General features: G+C 44.1%; 1 protein-coding gene across 4 annotated transcripts in view; it reads right to left on the bottom strand.

Moving 5' to 3' along the window:
* Actr3b (actin related protein 3B) overlaps window positions 1-15,958 on the bottom strand; it is a 101,927-nt gene that overhangs the window by 33,961 nt on the left and 52,008 nt on the right. For 2 of the 4 annotated variants that reach the window (XM_028879477.2, XM_028879478.2), the window contains 3 exons: window positions 15,085-15,209; window positions 13,856-13,966; window positions 1,705-1,800 (listed from right to left, as the gene is read on the bottom strand). In XM_028879477.2, the coding sequence (XP_028735310.1) occupies window positions 1,705-1,800; window positions 13,856-13,966; window positions 15,085-15,209 (332 nt within the window). The remainder of the gene's footprint in view (window positions 1-1,704; window positions 1,801-13,855; window positions 13,967-15,084; window positions 15,210-15,958) is intronic. The other 2 variants (XM_028879479.2, XM_028879480.2) reach the window with 1 other exon arrangement.

Here is a 15,958-nt window from a genome sequence, read left to right as displayed (position 1 = left end):
CTTCACAGAACGTTTGGCCCTGTCTGTCATTGCTCCCTGTCAACAATTATCATCGGAGAGGAGGCCAGAACTGGCTGCTGCTCTGTACTCTGCAACGCACAGGACACTCTGACACAGGACAGCGAGGAACCGTCCAGCCCAAAGCCAGGCCAAGGTGGAACACAGGAATTTACACTTGTAAAAAGCATGTTCTGGGTGAAGTTGGCAAACAGACTATCTTAAGAACCATTGTCCTTGGGGCTGGAGAGGTGGCTCAGAGGTTAAGAACACTGGCTGTTCTTCCAGAGGTCCTGAGTTCAATTCCCAGCACCCATATGGTGGCTCACAACCACCTGTAATGAGATCTGGCGCCCTCTTCTGGCCTGCAGGGATACATGCAAACAGAACACTGTATACATAATAAATAAATAAATCTTGAAAAAAAAAAAAAAAAAGCCGGGCAGTGGTGGCGCACGCCTTTAATCCCAGCACTCGGGAGGCAGAGCCAGGTGGATCTCTGTGAGTTCAAGGCCAGCCTGGGCTACCAAGTGAGTTCCAGGAAACGCACAAAGCTACACAGAGAAACCCTGTCTTGAAAAACCAAAAAAAAGAACCATTGTCCTTGTGGGACATGGTGGCACATGCCTTTCATCACAGTGTTCAAGAGGTTGGGACAGGAGGATCACCCTGAGTTTAAAGGCCAGAGTAGTCTATAGAGTAAGGTCTTATATTAATAATAACAACAACAACAATAACAATAACAATAAATTCAGTGTTTCTGAGTACCTCCCTGTTCTATAAACTGTATTTGTCTTGGGAAAGGACACTCTGTTAAAAGGTACTATGATTCACCATGGGGACACAACAGCATCTCCAAAATGCATTTCTCCATGGAACTCTTCTTTCTTAGAAGGAAGTAATACTACACAGGAACTTTTGAAGAAAGACTCATCTCAGTTACTCCTCAAAACTCCAACCAACTCCCTTTTTATAACAATCAAAGCAACAATAAAACACTAAGCAAAAAAAAAAAAGCTTCAAGATGAGTTCTGGAAGCTCCTGGGAGCTCAAGGCCTCTCAGAGCAAAGTTCATGGAACTAATGGAACCTAATCACGGGGCTCTCCCAAGGCATTTACTTTGTTCTGACTTTTGTTTGCTTTGTCTTTGAGATAGGCTCTCACTTTGTAACCCAAACTTGCCCTCAGAATGCATGTTATAGCCCAGGGTGACCTAGATTCTCCTGTCTCATCCTCCCAAGGGGTAGGATCATGGCTTGAGCTTAGTTTGTTTTCCAAAGATGTTATGCTGTCTGTTCATTTCAATTTTGGTTGTTGTTTTTGTATGTTTGTTTGTTTGCTGTTTCTTACACTTACAGTGACCCAAAGTAAGTGGAGAGAGAGAGAGAGAGAGAGAGAGAGAGAGAGAGAGAGAGAGAGAGAGAAAAGAAACACATCTCTACCTCTAACTTGACACCCAAATAAAAACACATGGGACTCTGCATAGGAAAACTGTAGAGTCAGACCAACTTTATATCAGTGGCAGTTATACAAAAATAAATTACAGACAAGTTTCTTTATGGTGATTTGATTCAAACCTGAAAAGCTTGGTGACGGGGTGCACACCATGAGAGAGAAAAGAGGAATGTCTAGCCCAGTCTGCACACAAAGGGCCTTGGGATTCCTGCTTCTTGTACTGTCAGAATCACAGGACAATGCTGTTTTTACCTGTACTGCAATGTAGAGTCCTGGTACGTTAAATGATTCAAACATGATTTCTGCAAGGTACTCTCTGTTTTCTGGTGTGTTCAGTGGAGGTTCTGTCTGTAAGAAAACATTAGATTTAATGTTCTCTCCAATTTCATGTAACTACATCAGAATTATAAAAGGGCTAGCCTAAAGGCATGCTGGCCAGCGTATTAGAGAACTCGCTAGTTGTAAAGATGGGGTTCACTAAAGGTGACTAGTTAAAGGTCTCTTACTGCAGGTCTTCAAAGCTTTGACAAGGCAGAGTGAAGACTCTGTGGGGCTTCTGCTCTCAGGACTCACCTGAAGTTCAAAGTTCAACAAGTCATAGAAAAAGAGGAGCTTGTTCACTACCTACATTACACCTAACATCCCTAAAATTGGGAACTGTGATGCAGGATGCCAAAGGCCGTGGAATACAGCCAAGAGTGAAGACTCATGATGCTATTCCCAGCACCTAGACCAGAGACAGATGAGTTCTCCAAAGAACAGGCAAAGGGCATGCTTCAAGCGACAGAAGCTTTCTCCCACCTGGCACTCACAGTAGCAGAGGCAGGCTCAGCCCACCACACTCCAGGATGGCCGCCATGACCCCCAAGCACCAACCTCCTGGGCCTACCAAGCCCACAATCACACATGCAATAAAAGCAAATAATACCAGCCAATATTTCGTAAAAATGCTAAAATAAAGAAAAAGAGAAAAGTAATCAAAACACAAATGGAGATATATATATATATATGAAGCATCTTAAGATGCCCCAAACCTGAAACTCAACACCAACCTGACATCACATCTTATCTGACAGGTGTCAGTCAACACACAGGTACACTAAAAACACTGCATAAAATTACCCTCTGGCTATGTGTACAGATCTTTATGAAACATAAATACAATCAGCACTTAGACCTCAGTCCTAACCCCATGATATCTCATTATATATATGTTTAAGTACTCCAAACTCCAAATTCTGAAAGCTTCTAGTTGCATGCATTTTGAGTAATACTGAGTGTACACCTAGAATAATATAAAAGCAAAGCAGATGAAAATCTTAAAAGATTATCAACAAGTCAAACCCTTTTTAAAACAGTAAGTATTATCAAATAGGGTAAAATTCATCAGACAACAGACAAATTAAAACAAGGTGCTATATTTCCCCCAAACAACAAAGATCTACATCTTATATTTACACAACTACAAAAATAAATGAAAAATGTTCTGAACCTTTTGGCAAAAAGTCCTCATTACCTTTTATTATGGACTGAATTGTGATTCCCCCAAAATTCATGTATTAAAATCCTAACCCACAAATTTCCCCTCCCTCTTCCTCTCCCTTCCCTATCCCTCTCTCCCTCTCTCTGTGGTTGTCTGCCTTGCTCCTTCCCTCTTGTAGAATATTCCTTTACATTGTGTGAATATATGTCACAGTGACTGGTTTAATAAAAAGCTAAACAGCCAATAGCTAAGCAGGATTTTGGGGCAGAGAGAATGCTGGGAAGAAGAAGGGCAGAGACTCCAGGAGTCACCAGCCAAACGCAGAACAAGTTGGACACACAAGATGGGATAGAGGTAAAAGCCACATGGTAGGATGTAAATTAAAGGTATGAGTTAATTTAAGTTATAAGAACTAGTTAGAAACAAGCCTGAGCTATTAGCTGAGCTTTTATAATTAATAGGAAGTCTCTGCATCATTACTGGGGAGTCAGCGGTACCAATGAAATAGTACAGTTACACCTCCTTTCTTCCTTACACTCATTAGCACAAAGAAAACGCCAAGAATGTAGCCATCCAAAGGCCAGGAAGAGGGCTCTGGCCAGGAACCATCCCAGCTGAACCTCCCTAATCTTGAATTTGCAGCCTCCAGAACCATGAAAAAATAAGCTTCTCTTGTTTAAGCCACTTTGTCTGTGGCATTCTGTCAAGACAGCAGAGCATGCCACTAACACTTCAAGCAGGGAATAAAGCCTCTGGCTTCAGAATGGCTACTTTAACTCTATGGCACACAGGGCCATACTTAAGAGTCTCTCCATGGCAGGAAGGGCAACCCAATAATTTGGTATCTGGACACAATGCCAATCCAGCATTTTGCAAAACCAAAATATCTTTAACTGTGTATAAACTCAGAAAATCTGTATTAATGCTGAGAAGGCCTTTTATATACTGCTCAGGGTGAGGTAAGGTGTTACACTGTACACAATCACAGCACTATTACTGCTCTAGACCCCAAAATTAAATCCTAATTATCTTTAAATAAAGAATGCTCAGACAAAGCTCCTCCCCAAGGATTAGCTTTCATAGTATCAGAAGACACTATGCAAGCTGCCAAAGGAGGTTGGCAATTAATAGCCCTACCCAACTGTGATGCCTATGAACCACAACAACGACCAGCCCTGCAAGACGGTTCTAAAGAGCGGCACTCAGACTTCTTGGTAACCAACAGCTCTCTAATTGGACCTAAGGCCTTCTCAACAGCATGGTACCAAAAACCTAGCCAACTCCCTGGGGTTACTGAGGCCACGGATCTTAGAAGAAAACCTACTAACACCACACTACTGGAACAGCATAACTCCCACTGCACTCTAAATACTGATCCTTACACCCACAGGTAAGTGTCCACTGCACTCTAAATACAGATCCTTATACCCACAGGTAAGTGTCCACTGCACTCTAAATACAGATCCTTACACCCACAGGTAAGCGTCCACTGCACTCTAAATACTTATCCTTACACCCACAGGTAAGTGTCCACTGCACTCTAAATACGGATCCTTACACCCACAGGTAAGTGTCCACTGCACTCTAAATATGGATCCTTATACCCACAGGTAAGTGTCCACTGCACTCTAAATACGGATCCTTACACCCACAGGTAAGTGTCCACTGCACTCTAAATATGGATCCTTATACCCACAGGTAAGCGTCCACTGCACTCTAAATACGGATCCTTACACCCACAGGTAAGCGTCCACTGCACTCTAAATACTTATCCTTACACCCACAGGTAAGTGTCCACTGCACTCTAAATACGGATCCTTACACCCACAGGTAAGTGTCCACTGCACTCTAAATACGGATCCTTATACCCACAGGTAAGTGTCCACTGCACTCTAAATACGGATCCTTACACCCACAGGTAAGCGTCCACTGCACTCTAAATACTTATCCTTACACCCACAGGTAAGTGTCCACTGCACTCTAAATACGGATCCTTACACCCACAGGTAAGTGTCCACTGCACTCTAAATACGGATCCTTACACCCACAGGTAAGTGTCCACTGCACTCTAAATACGGATCCTTATACCCACAGGTAAGTGTCCACTGCACTCTAAATACGGATCCTTACACCCACAGGTAAGTGTCCACTGCACTCTAAATACGGATCCTTATACCCACAGGTAAGTGTCCACTGCACTCTAAATACGGATCCTTACACCCACAGGTAAGTGTCCACTGCACTCTAAATACTGATCCTTATACCCACAGGTAAGTGTCCACTGCACTCTAAATACAGATCCTTACACCCACAGGTAAGTGTCCACTGCACTCTAAATATGGATCCTTACACCCACAGGTAAGTGTCCACTGCACTCTAAATACAGATCCTTACACCCACAGGTAAGTGTCCACTGCACTCTAAATACTTATCCTAACACCCACAGGTAAGTGTCCACTGCACTCTAAATACTTATCCTTACACCCACAGGTAAGTGTCCACTGCACTCTAAATACAGATCCTTACACCCACAGGTAAGTGTCCACTGCACTCTAAATACTTATCCTTACACCCACAGGTAAGTGTCCACTGCACTCTAAATACTTATCCTAACACCCACAGGTAAGTGTCCACTGCACTCTAAATACAGATCCTTACACCCACAGGTAAGTGTCCACTGCACTCTAAATACTTATCCTAACACCCACAGGTAAGTGTCCACTGCACTCTAAATACTTATCCTTACACCCACAGGTAAGTGTCCACTGCACTCTAAATACAGATCCTTACACCCACAGGTAAGTGTCCACTGCACTCTAAATACTGATCCTTATACCCACAGGTAAGTGTCCACTGCACTCTAAATACGGATCCTTACACCCACAGGTAAGTGTCCACTGCACTCTAAATACGGATCCTTACACCCACAGGTAAGTGTCCACTGCACTCTAAATACGGATCCTTACACCCACAGGTAAGTGTCCACTGCACTCTAAATACTGATCCTTACACCCACAGGTAAGTGTCCACTGCACTCTAAATACGGATCCTTATACCCACAGGTAAGTGTCCACTGCACTCTAAATACTGATCCTTACACCCACAGGTAAGCGTCCACTGCACTCTAAATACGGATCCTTACACCCACAGGTAAGTGTCCACTGCACTCTAAATACAGATCCTTACACCCACAGGTAAGTGTCACTCCTCCCTCATCAGAAGCTTGTCTTTGCAGGAGATGGAGACCACCACAGAAAACCACAACTGGTCAAAATACAAAGACAAACAGATCAGGAGGGCCCAGCCACAACAAATGCACCTACAACACAACTCCTGCACCTAAGGCTCAGGGAACATCAAAGAAGAGAGAACAGAAAGAGTGTAAGAGCCAGGGGACCAGGGAGTCTGCTTTGAGCTCCCGTCTCTTAGAAATAACAGGGAAGCTTCACCCATGATACCGCAACAATGTGGCTGCCTAACCAAGATCCAAACAACAACACTAATACACATGCTGAGGTGCAAGAGGGAACGCTCTGAGGCTCCACCCCAGACAAGCACCTAAGCACTGCTGAGAGAGAAAGAATGAGATTTTCCCAGGGGTGAGCCCCCCACCTGGCTATACGACACCAAGTGGTCAGCCCTGAAATCATGGACATACAAGCAACACTGAATGGACTCAACAAGTCATATTTATATATTTATGTGCTTATACATGTAATAATACTAACAGTAGACAAAGAAGTAATGAATGTGAAAGAGAGAGTGAGGGGCCACACTGGAGGAGCTGGAGCCAGAGGACACTGTTGTTTTAACCTCTGCACAGTGGCTGCGCCTTAGTCCACTGCTGTCTCCGCCAGCCATCGCCGCTCCGCAGTTACCAGCCTGCTTCTCTGGCAGGAACCTAGCTGCTCAGGCCTGAGACTGTGAGAATTCTGCTCCCACAGGGACCGCGACCCTGTTACTGCCACTAAAGGTAGCTCTAAATCTCTAGCATTCTAATTATGAATAAAACTCAAGATTCAAGATTCACTCTCAGGTGAAAACCTGAGAGCTCAGAGAGGCTGAGTAGCAACTACCTAACCCTTTCTCCTTACTGGCATCCACGGAAGACCCATGCTTCCGCTCAACAAACCAGAAAAAGCTGAGACGCTCCATACCCCATCCTACTACTTCCTGTGACCATCTCTCCAGGATGTCCTCTGAGGTTCTATGATTACTTTCTGTCAACTAGTTGCTAACTCAGCCTCCTGACCCAAGGTTAATTTTATTTAATGAACGCAAATGCAAACTCAGAGTTCACAGTGTGACCAAACATCCCCAAACAGAACACAGGGGAGGGGGGATGATTGGAAGGAGGAAAGGAAGGCTGGGGGGGGTGGGGTGGGTGTATGTCTTTAATCCCAGCACTCCGGAGGCAGAGCTAGGTAGATCTCTGTAAGTGTGAGACCAGCTTGGTCTACAGAGCAAGTTCCAGGACAGGTTCCAAAGCTACACAGAGAAGCCCTGTCTCAACAACAACAAAAAGAAAGAAAACAAGAATGATCTAGAATAACACGGTACATAGAGCTGTGCATGGTGGCACACACCTTTCATCCCAGCACTCAGGAGGCGGAGGCAGGCAGATCTCTGTGCCTTCGAGGCCAGCCTGGGCTACAGAGTGAGTGCCAGGACAGGCTCCAAAGTTACACAGAGAAACCCTGTTGGGGAGGTGGGGGATGCTCTAGAATAACACAGTACATAGAGCTATACATGGTGGCACACACCTTTTATCCCAGCACTCAGGAGGCAGTGGTAGAAAGATCTATGAGTTCAAAGCCAGGCTGGTCTACATAGGGAGCTCAAGGGCAGCCAGTGCTACCTAGTGAGACAACAACAACAACAACAACAACAACAACATGTATACCTTTACCCACAAAGATCAAACTGTTCCTTCGAAACCAGAAGCACGAGGCAAGGTCTGAAAACAGAACAAGTATAAACAGGAGCCAGCGGCTGGCTGTATAACCACACAACTGCTACGAAGATGACTGTGGAAATTGGTGGCTTGAATGAGAGATGTCTCCCATGGGCTCCTGAATTTGAACATAGGCCCTGTAGGTGAAGCTTCTGGAGGGTTCGGGAGATGCAGCCTTACTGAAGGAAGTATGTCACTGGGAGTGGGCCTTGAGATTTGACAGCCTCACCCACTTCCTGTCCACTCTCTCTGCCTCCTGTCTGCAGTTGAAGATGTGACCTCTCAGCTTCCTGGACCTGTCACCACGCCTGGCGCTTGCTGCCACGCCTCCAGGTCATGATAGACTCTTCTCTCTCTGGAACCACAAGCCGAAAGGAAACTCTTCCTTAAGTTGCCTTTGGTCACAGTGTTTTATCACAGCAATAGAAAAGTAACTAATATAGAAACTGCAAATAAAAATGGAGCAAGGGCCACCATGATGACCCAGTGCATGAAGGTACTTGCCACCAAGCCTGACGACCTGAGTTCAATCCCCAGGGCAGACATGGAAGAGAGAACTGACTCCTTCAAGTTGTCTTCTGACCTCCACATGAGCACACATACAGTGCTCACACACAAACACAAACATAAATACACAAACAAGAAGATGGAATATAATACTCTCTATAAAATATAAAAACACGGGTTAAAAGTGAAAAAATGACTAAAGGTTAACAATCTCTGTGTTAATGTGATGGGACTGAGAAAGGCACATTCTGATTCCTCCCTTCGTCTCTACTGTTACAGGGAAGAAGCTTACACACCTGAGTGAGACTCTAGGCCGGGACCTGCATACCCCCTCACATAGCAATGCAACCCCCTCAGCCACAGAGCAAGCACTGAGCAGAAATAAACCCCATCAGAGCTGGAGCAGACACAGCATGACCAGAGCACTGCTGGCCCACCGGGTCCCTGATGTCTGGCACTCAGGATGGACAGAATGCAGCAGGAGGCGTGAAAGCAGCTGAGCTCTATTGGAACTGCCATCCCAGACCTGTGAATTACCTCACTCTGGCAGGTACTACGAGCTGTACTTTATTAGCACGGAGTGGTCATTACTGATTAGTTATTGACTGCTACCGTTAATGGCAACAGGTCCAGACAAAAAAGCATATCCCAGACTTCTTTGCGGACAAAGAGTGGGTAAGCTGAGTAGGTGAGCTCTGGCCAATGAGATGAAAAAGCTGCTACCAAATAGTAGAGCCTCTTTGCCCCTCCCCTTCCTCTTCCTTTAGAATAAGGGGATGACTGAAGCTGCTACAGTAACCTACCTCAGAATAGTCAGCATCCTTACCAGGGAAGCCAAACGTCAAATACACTAGGGAAGAGAAATTCCTCATGGCACTAGACAGCTGCCATGCCCAGCACCAACTGCCTGCCATAAGCTGATTTCATCAAGAAAATTAAAACCCCTAACTTGTTGGAACTACTATTTTTAGACTCCTATCACTGGCTACCAATCGCAATTCACCATCTTTGAAGAATTAAACTCTCTACTTCAACATCTGGAAATATTTGTTATGTAGTCCCGTTCTCTGGTTCTGGCATCAAAGTATTCTTTTTGTGTGTTTGTTTGGTTTGGTTGTTTGCTTTTTGAGACAGGGTCTCTCTGTGTAGCTCTGGCTGTCCTGGAACTCACTCTGTAGACCAGGCTGACCTCAAACTCAGAGATCACCTGCCTCTGCCTCCCGAGTGCTGGGATTAAAGGTGTGCACCACCACCACCCAGCTCAAAGTCCTTATTCTTAAGTGCCTATGTCTTTTTGTTTGTTTTTGTTTTTGTTTTTGTTTTTTGAGACAGGGTTTCTCTGTGTAGCTTAGGAGTCTGTCCTAGAACTTACTCTGTAGACCAGGCTGGCCTCGAACTCACAGAGAACCACCTGCCTCTGCCCCGCGAGTGCTGGGATTAAAGACATGAGCCACCACCGCCCAAAGTCCATATTCTTAAGGGCTATGTCCTCATAACCTATTTCCTCCTCGGTTTTCCACTTCTTCTGTGTCCATCACCAAAGGCACACGAAGTATTACTTTGGAGGACACACTTAAATAAAACATCCCCAAACAATTACACAAGATCAAAGTTTTCTTATTGTCTTAATATTGAAGCATATGATTAGAATACCACATAAAAGCAAAGTACATGAGCATTATAATTCATAGCAATAGTAAGATTATCACCTGGTACTTATTCAAAATGAATAATTAATGAGTATTATCAAAAATAACCTGTATCTCCCTATGAGATAAAAAACTGAATGCACATTCCTAGAATGAGTTCCACCTTTAAACCCCTCCATAAATGCAGCAGAGAAATGTTTTATTATTGGTCTGTGTGTGCACATGAGCACAGGTACACAAGTGTCGCATGCACCAGAGGAGGTCAGAGGGTAACTTTTGGGCATCAGCTTTCTCCTTTCACTGTGGGTTCTGGCGATCAAACTCGGGCCATCAAGCTTGCACAGAATGCACTGTTACCTACTGAGCCATCTGAACCACTCAAGAAACTATTTTTAGAATATAAACACTCAGTGAAAAAAGCGCAGGAGAAGAGACCACAGCACACCTGAAGCTCGGCGGCAGGTGGGCCAGCACAGACTGAGCAAGCCCATGTAGCCCATCTCTGTGCTGGCCAGTGGCCACTGAACTGGGGAGAGCATGTCTGAACCACCATTCATATACTGGCGAGTTTTATGTCAACTTGACACAAGCTACGGTATCTGAAAGGAGGAAAACTCAGTTGAAAAACTGTCTCCATAAGATCCAGCTATATTTTCTTAATTAGTGAGTGATGGAAGAGAGACCAGACCATTGTGGTTCTGAGTTCTGTAAGAAAACAGGCTGAACAAGCCAGTAAGCAACAACCCTCCATGGCCTCTGCATCAGCTCCTGACTCCAGGTTCCTGCCATGTTTGAATTCCCATCCTGACTTCCTTCAATGATGAAGAGTGAGACATAAGTGTAAACAAAATAAACCCTTTCCTCCCCAACTTGCTTTTTGCATGGTGTTTCATCACAGTAATAGAAACCCTAACCGAGACTATTAAGAATCCAGGGAATTCCAGAGCATGACATTGATGTATGAAACTGTTACAGAGAAATGCATTTCACATTTACTAACCAAAAACCTAATTTAAGAAAAGAAAAGAAGAAGCTGGGTATGGTGGCACGTGCCTATAATCCCAGAACTGGCAACAAGGAGACAGGTGGATCCCTAAAGCTTGAGCTTGACAGCCAAGCCTGGGCTACTTGGTAAGTTTCAGAACAGTAAGAGAATATATGTCTGTCACATACACACACACATACACACACACACACACACACACACATACACACACACACACACACACACACGCGCACACACACACACACACACACACACGCACAGTCAATGCCTGGCCTCTCCACTCTCAAAATCACTCAGCCCAGTCACACAGCTCCACCTCTTCCTATCACACCACAGACCCCCATCACCCTTCTTCACCCCTCATTCACTGGCTCTCTAGTTACACCGCTTTAGTCAGCTCTTCAAGGTCGCCATGCTCTCACTGCTGGAGGTCTGCAAACAGATGTTTCTAGGTTCACATAAAACATTACCTCCTACTTCTTCCCGGCAAGTGATTAGATTTTACCAGTTTATAGATATCCCAGCTATACCAGGGAAGGGTGTGAGTGTGTGTGTGTGTGTGTGTGTGTGTGTGTGTGTGTGTGTGTGAGAGACAGAGACAGAGACAGAGACAGAGACAGGGAGACAGAGAGAGGAGGAAGAAGAGTAAGAAGAAAAAGGAGGAGAAGAAGAAAACAGAGACAGAAAGAAAATTTGTGTGGCTTTCTGTTTTCTTTTCTTTTTTTTAATTTCCCAGTCAAAATGTCCTGTGACATGTATCTGCACCTACTCCACAGGCCTCAGATTAGATGTCCTGTGAGTGGAGGCAGAGGAGATATCCCAGCACACCTGGCTGAAGCAGGCAGAAGGACGCAGCTGGGCATGGTGCCTGGCCTAAACCATCCACAGGTAGTTGGTGATAAGCTAGAACAGGAAAAGTGCCAACCCAAGCGGGTGGAATCTGAGATGTGTTTTGGCCGCAGACAAAATAACTCATATGCTGTCAGTTACCTGGCTCCGTTAATTTAATATAACCACTGTGTGTGCTCAGGAGAGGACATACAGAGGCCTGTAAAATACAGTAGCCACACTTGACATTCTGAGTTTCAAGATACATCTGAAGGAGAGGTCAGAGCACCTTTTAAGATCTGCCCTGATTAATATAATTAAAATAATAATATCATTATAATTAATAATAATTGTATATATTATATTTTATAATATAATAATTATCACACATATATTATATAGTTAATATAATATATTCTATATATGTTACACATATATAGACTACTATAACTATTAGCCTTATAGTTACCATTTTCTTTTCTTTTAATAATCTGTTTATTTTTATTTTATTTGCATTGGTGTTTTGCCTGCATGTATGTCTGTGTAAGGGTGTCAGATCTTAGAGTTATAGACAGTTGTTAGCTGCCATGTGGGTGCTGGGAATTGAACCCAGTTCCTCTGGAAGAACAGTCAGTGCTCTTAACCTCTGAACCATCTCTCCACTTCATCACTTTCTAATAAAATATTATATTACATATTATATATTATTATAATATAATAATAATTAATATACATTAAATATATAGACTCTGTAATTACTAGCCTTGTAGTTACTTCTTTTAGTTTTCCAAGGCAGAATTTCTCTGTGTAACAGCCCTGGATGTCCTGGAACTAGCTCTGTAGACCATACTTGCCTCAAACGCACAGAGAGATCCTCCTGCCTCTGCCTCTCAAGTGCTGGGATTAAAGGCGTGTGCCACCGCAGCCCAGCTGAGCCACCACTGTCTGGCTTAGTTATCACTTTCTAAACCAGACAGTGCTAAAGAGCATGTACAGTAAAACATTAAAGAATTATAACTGGATATTGAACCATTTGACAATGTACTTGGATAGAAAAAATCCAAAGCTAACTCATGTAAGTTTTAATTCGCAGCTTATGTTGTATAGAGTTGCTATTTATGAAGCAAGTATTTTATCCATGAGACTATTTTTAATGTAAAAAGGATATTCCATGGAAGGAAACGGTACGTCGACTAGAACAATTAGATCCCATAGATCCCAAGAAGTATTTCTTCCCATTTCTCTATGCTATTTGGTTTGACACAATATTTAAGTACCATAATCAAGATCCAGAACTCAGCTCAGTTCCCTTTGACAATAAGATCTAAACAGTGGAAAAAGAACATCTTGAGGGATGTTTCTCTGCTCTAACAGAAGTAATATTCACATAGCCACTGGAGGACATAACAGCTTCCCACACAAGCCGTGCCTCCTTCTCTAGACCCTGCGCTGAAAATCTGCTACAGTACTTACCTGCCTCCCAGTCTAAGAAAGCCACAGACAGCTCAGGCACATGGGGCAAAACCACGGGAAGGCTCCTAAGAATGGCTTCTAGATTGCAGAAAAAGCCTTCTCTCTACTGCTGAGCAGAAACACGTGAAGACTCTGAGGAGGCAGTGCAGAAGGTTGGACAGCCATCCTGGGGCACCAGAGAGCCAACAGGAGAGGTCACACTAAAAGATGGGGCCATCTCCAAGCTGCTGAACTGAGCACCCCAGGGCAGCCAGACTCTGGCCGTCCTGCTCTGCAGGGTGGTAAGCCTTTTAGGTTCTGGATACACACACACACACACACACACACACACACACACACAGCTTTCTGGTATTTGCTCCTAAAGCATCCTGTTTCATGCAAAAGTCTTTAGAAGGACTTCGTATTTAAAAAGCGAAGTAAGTCTTTAGAAGGACTTTAGTGTTTAACAACCTAAGTAATTTGGAATTCACAGGAGCATATTCTTCTTGGCTCCAACTACTCACCATTAAAAAATAATGGTCCTCGGGTTCAGCACGAAGATACTTAAAGACCACTTGCTCCATGAACCTTTCCATAAGATCCCAGTCTTCAATGATGCCATGTCGTATAGGCCACTGGAGCAGAGGAAGCAAGATGTGTCCACATAGTAAGAACTGGATATGAGCAACACCTTGTTGTGTGGCCCAACAGAATGAAGGCCTCCTGGTGGGACGCTCAGGGTGATTCTCACATAAACAACACACTTTAACAAGAGACCAAGTTCTAGACTGTATTTTACTGTGTCACCTCTAAGTACACAGAACTGCCTGGATGGCAGCGGGCAGACCTCCTCTACCGTCCAACTCCCTCTGGTCCTTCTCTTTTTACTGCAGAAAGACCTGCTTTGCTGGTGAACAAGTGGAGAAGCAGGAACTACAGCACAGTGCTGGTGGGACTGTAAACTGAGGCAACTGCTATCGACGTCATGTGGAGGTTCCTAAAAAGAACTGAAAACACAACTACTGTACAGCCCAGGGAGACCACGCGTGGGTATATACCTGAAGGACTCCACGTCAGTGAATCAGAGGCATGTGCACATCTGTGGTGACTGAAAGCAAGGGGGGAACATGAGTGGGGGGGGGAAGTGGCCTTAAGGGAGGAGGGAGAAAAGGAGAATAATGGAACACACGTGTCGTGAGGGCAGAAAGGAGGCAAATCTGGAGGAAGAGAGGGGACCAGCAAGGGTGGGCAGGTAGATGAGAGAAGTCAGGAGGTCACCAGAGGAAGTGGGGGTGAATGAAGTAAAACAACATCTATGTGTGTATGAAAATGTCATAATGCAATCCATCACTTCGTACGCTAAGCTTAAAAAGTAATTTAAATTATTTTTAGAAGATATGCCTGCTTTAATATTAGTGTTTTCTTCTTAATTGCTCAGTCTGCAAGTTTCCAAATCCGACAGGTGTGTTAGTCAACCTGCAACTCCCCAGAAGGGCAGACCTTGCTCACACTGCCGACAACTGTGTGACTAGGACCTTTGCTAACTCACTGGGTCCTCCACCCGGAAATCCACCTCTTCAGAAACAACCCCCTCTGTTCAACTAACCACCTCCACCCAAGCATAAGAATGAAGCCGCATTCCACAACTCACAGGTACCATTTTTCCAGACAACCTATCATCCGCTCAGTCAGTCTACGCTCTGTTCTGGGCTCCACGCTCACACACACACGCAGACCGCTGGCACAACTTTACCTTGGTGGCGTAGGTGGGTTTATCAATGGCTTCATCCCCTATGAAAAAGTCAAGGTCATCAACTCCTCTCAACACCCTCCTTTGGGCTTGATCAACTACCTTTGCAGATTCTCTGATGGCGATACCTGAAGGGAAAAAAATGTTTTTTTCTTTCACAAAGATGCCATCACTATCCGCGTGTTATCCGAATTATCTGGAACAGTGAACATAATCTGTAGGTTTGGACAGTAAATGGTGACCGCTAAAGTTTTATCTGGGGTTGGGGTGCTCACAGGAGATGTGATGAACACATGAAATAACAGAGAAACAAACAACTCTTTCCCAGTAGCATCTCAGTGTAATGAAAGGGAACTGTTTTTAACATTGGCACAGAAGCAGTATTACTAATCGGCCTCATCTGCAGGAACCCCTTGGGAAAGCAGGTGAGGTTACGGGCTGTACACCCAACACATGTTGACTGTAAAATACAGCTTGGAGGGGACGAAATTCTATACAACATAGACGAGGAAGGGAAACTGAAAAATAATGCTTATATGCTCTTAAGTCATTTAATAAAAGGACATCAAATAGTTTTTGAATATATAGTCTAATTATAGGGAGGGGGAGCTGTGACTTCCAATTAAAATGAAAAAAAAAAATGACAAGGCTGTGGCCCAGCATCTGTTGCAAAAAGAGAAATACAATGTTCAAACAAGCATATCTTACAGAAGATCTTAACAGTACATATTTGCAACTATACTTAGTAATAAATAGCCATATAAACCTCGGTCCAGAATTTAACATCTAATAAAACTGTGACATGCTTCACAGAGATTGAATTTGCATCGACACTCCTAACCCCTGGTCACAATCGGGGCTCCCTTCAACTCCTCCT

The sequence above is a fragment of the Peromyscus leucopus genome, chromosome 3 (assembly GCF_004664715.2).
Source record: "Peromyscus leucopus breed LL Stock chromosome 3, UCI_PerLeu_2.1, whole genome shotgun sequence".
NCBI classification, from domain to species: Eukaryota; Metazoa; Chordata; class Mammalia; order Rodentia; family Cricetidae; genus Peromyscus; species Peromyscus leucopus.
The sequence above is the reverse complement of the archived record's forward strand: the minus strand, read 5'-3'. Positions and strand labels throughout refer to the sequence as shown.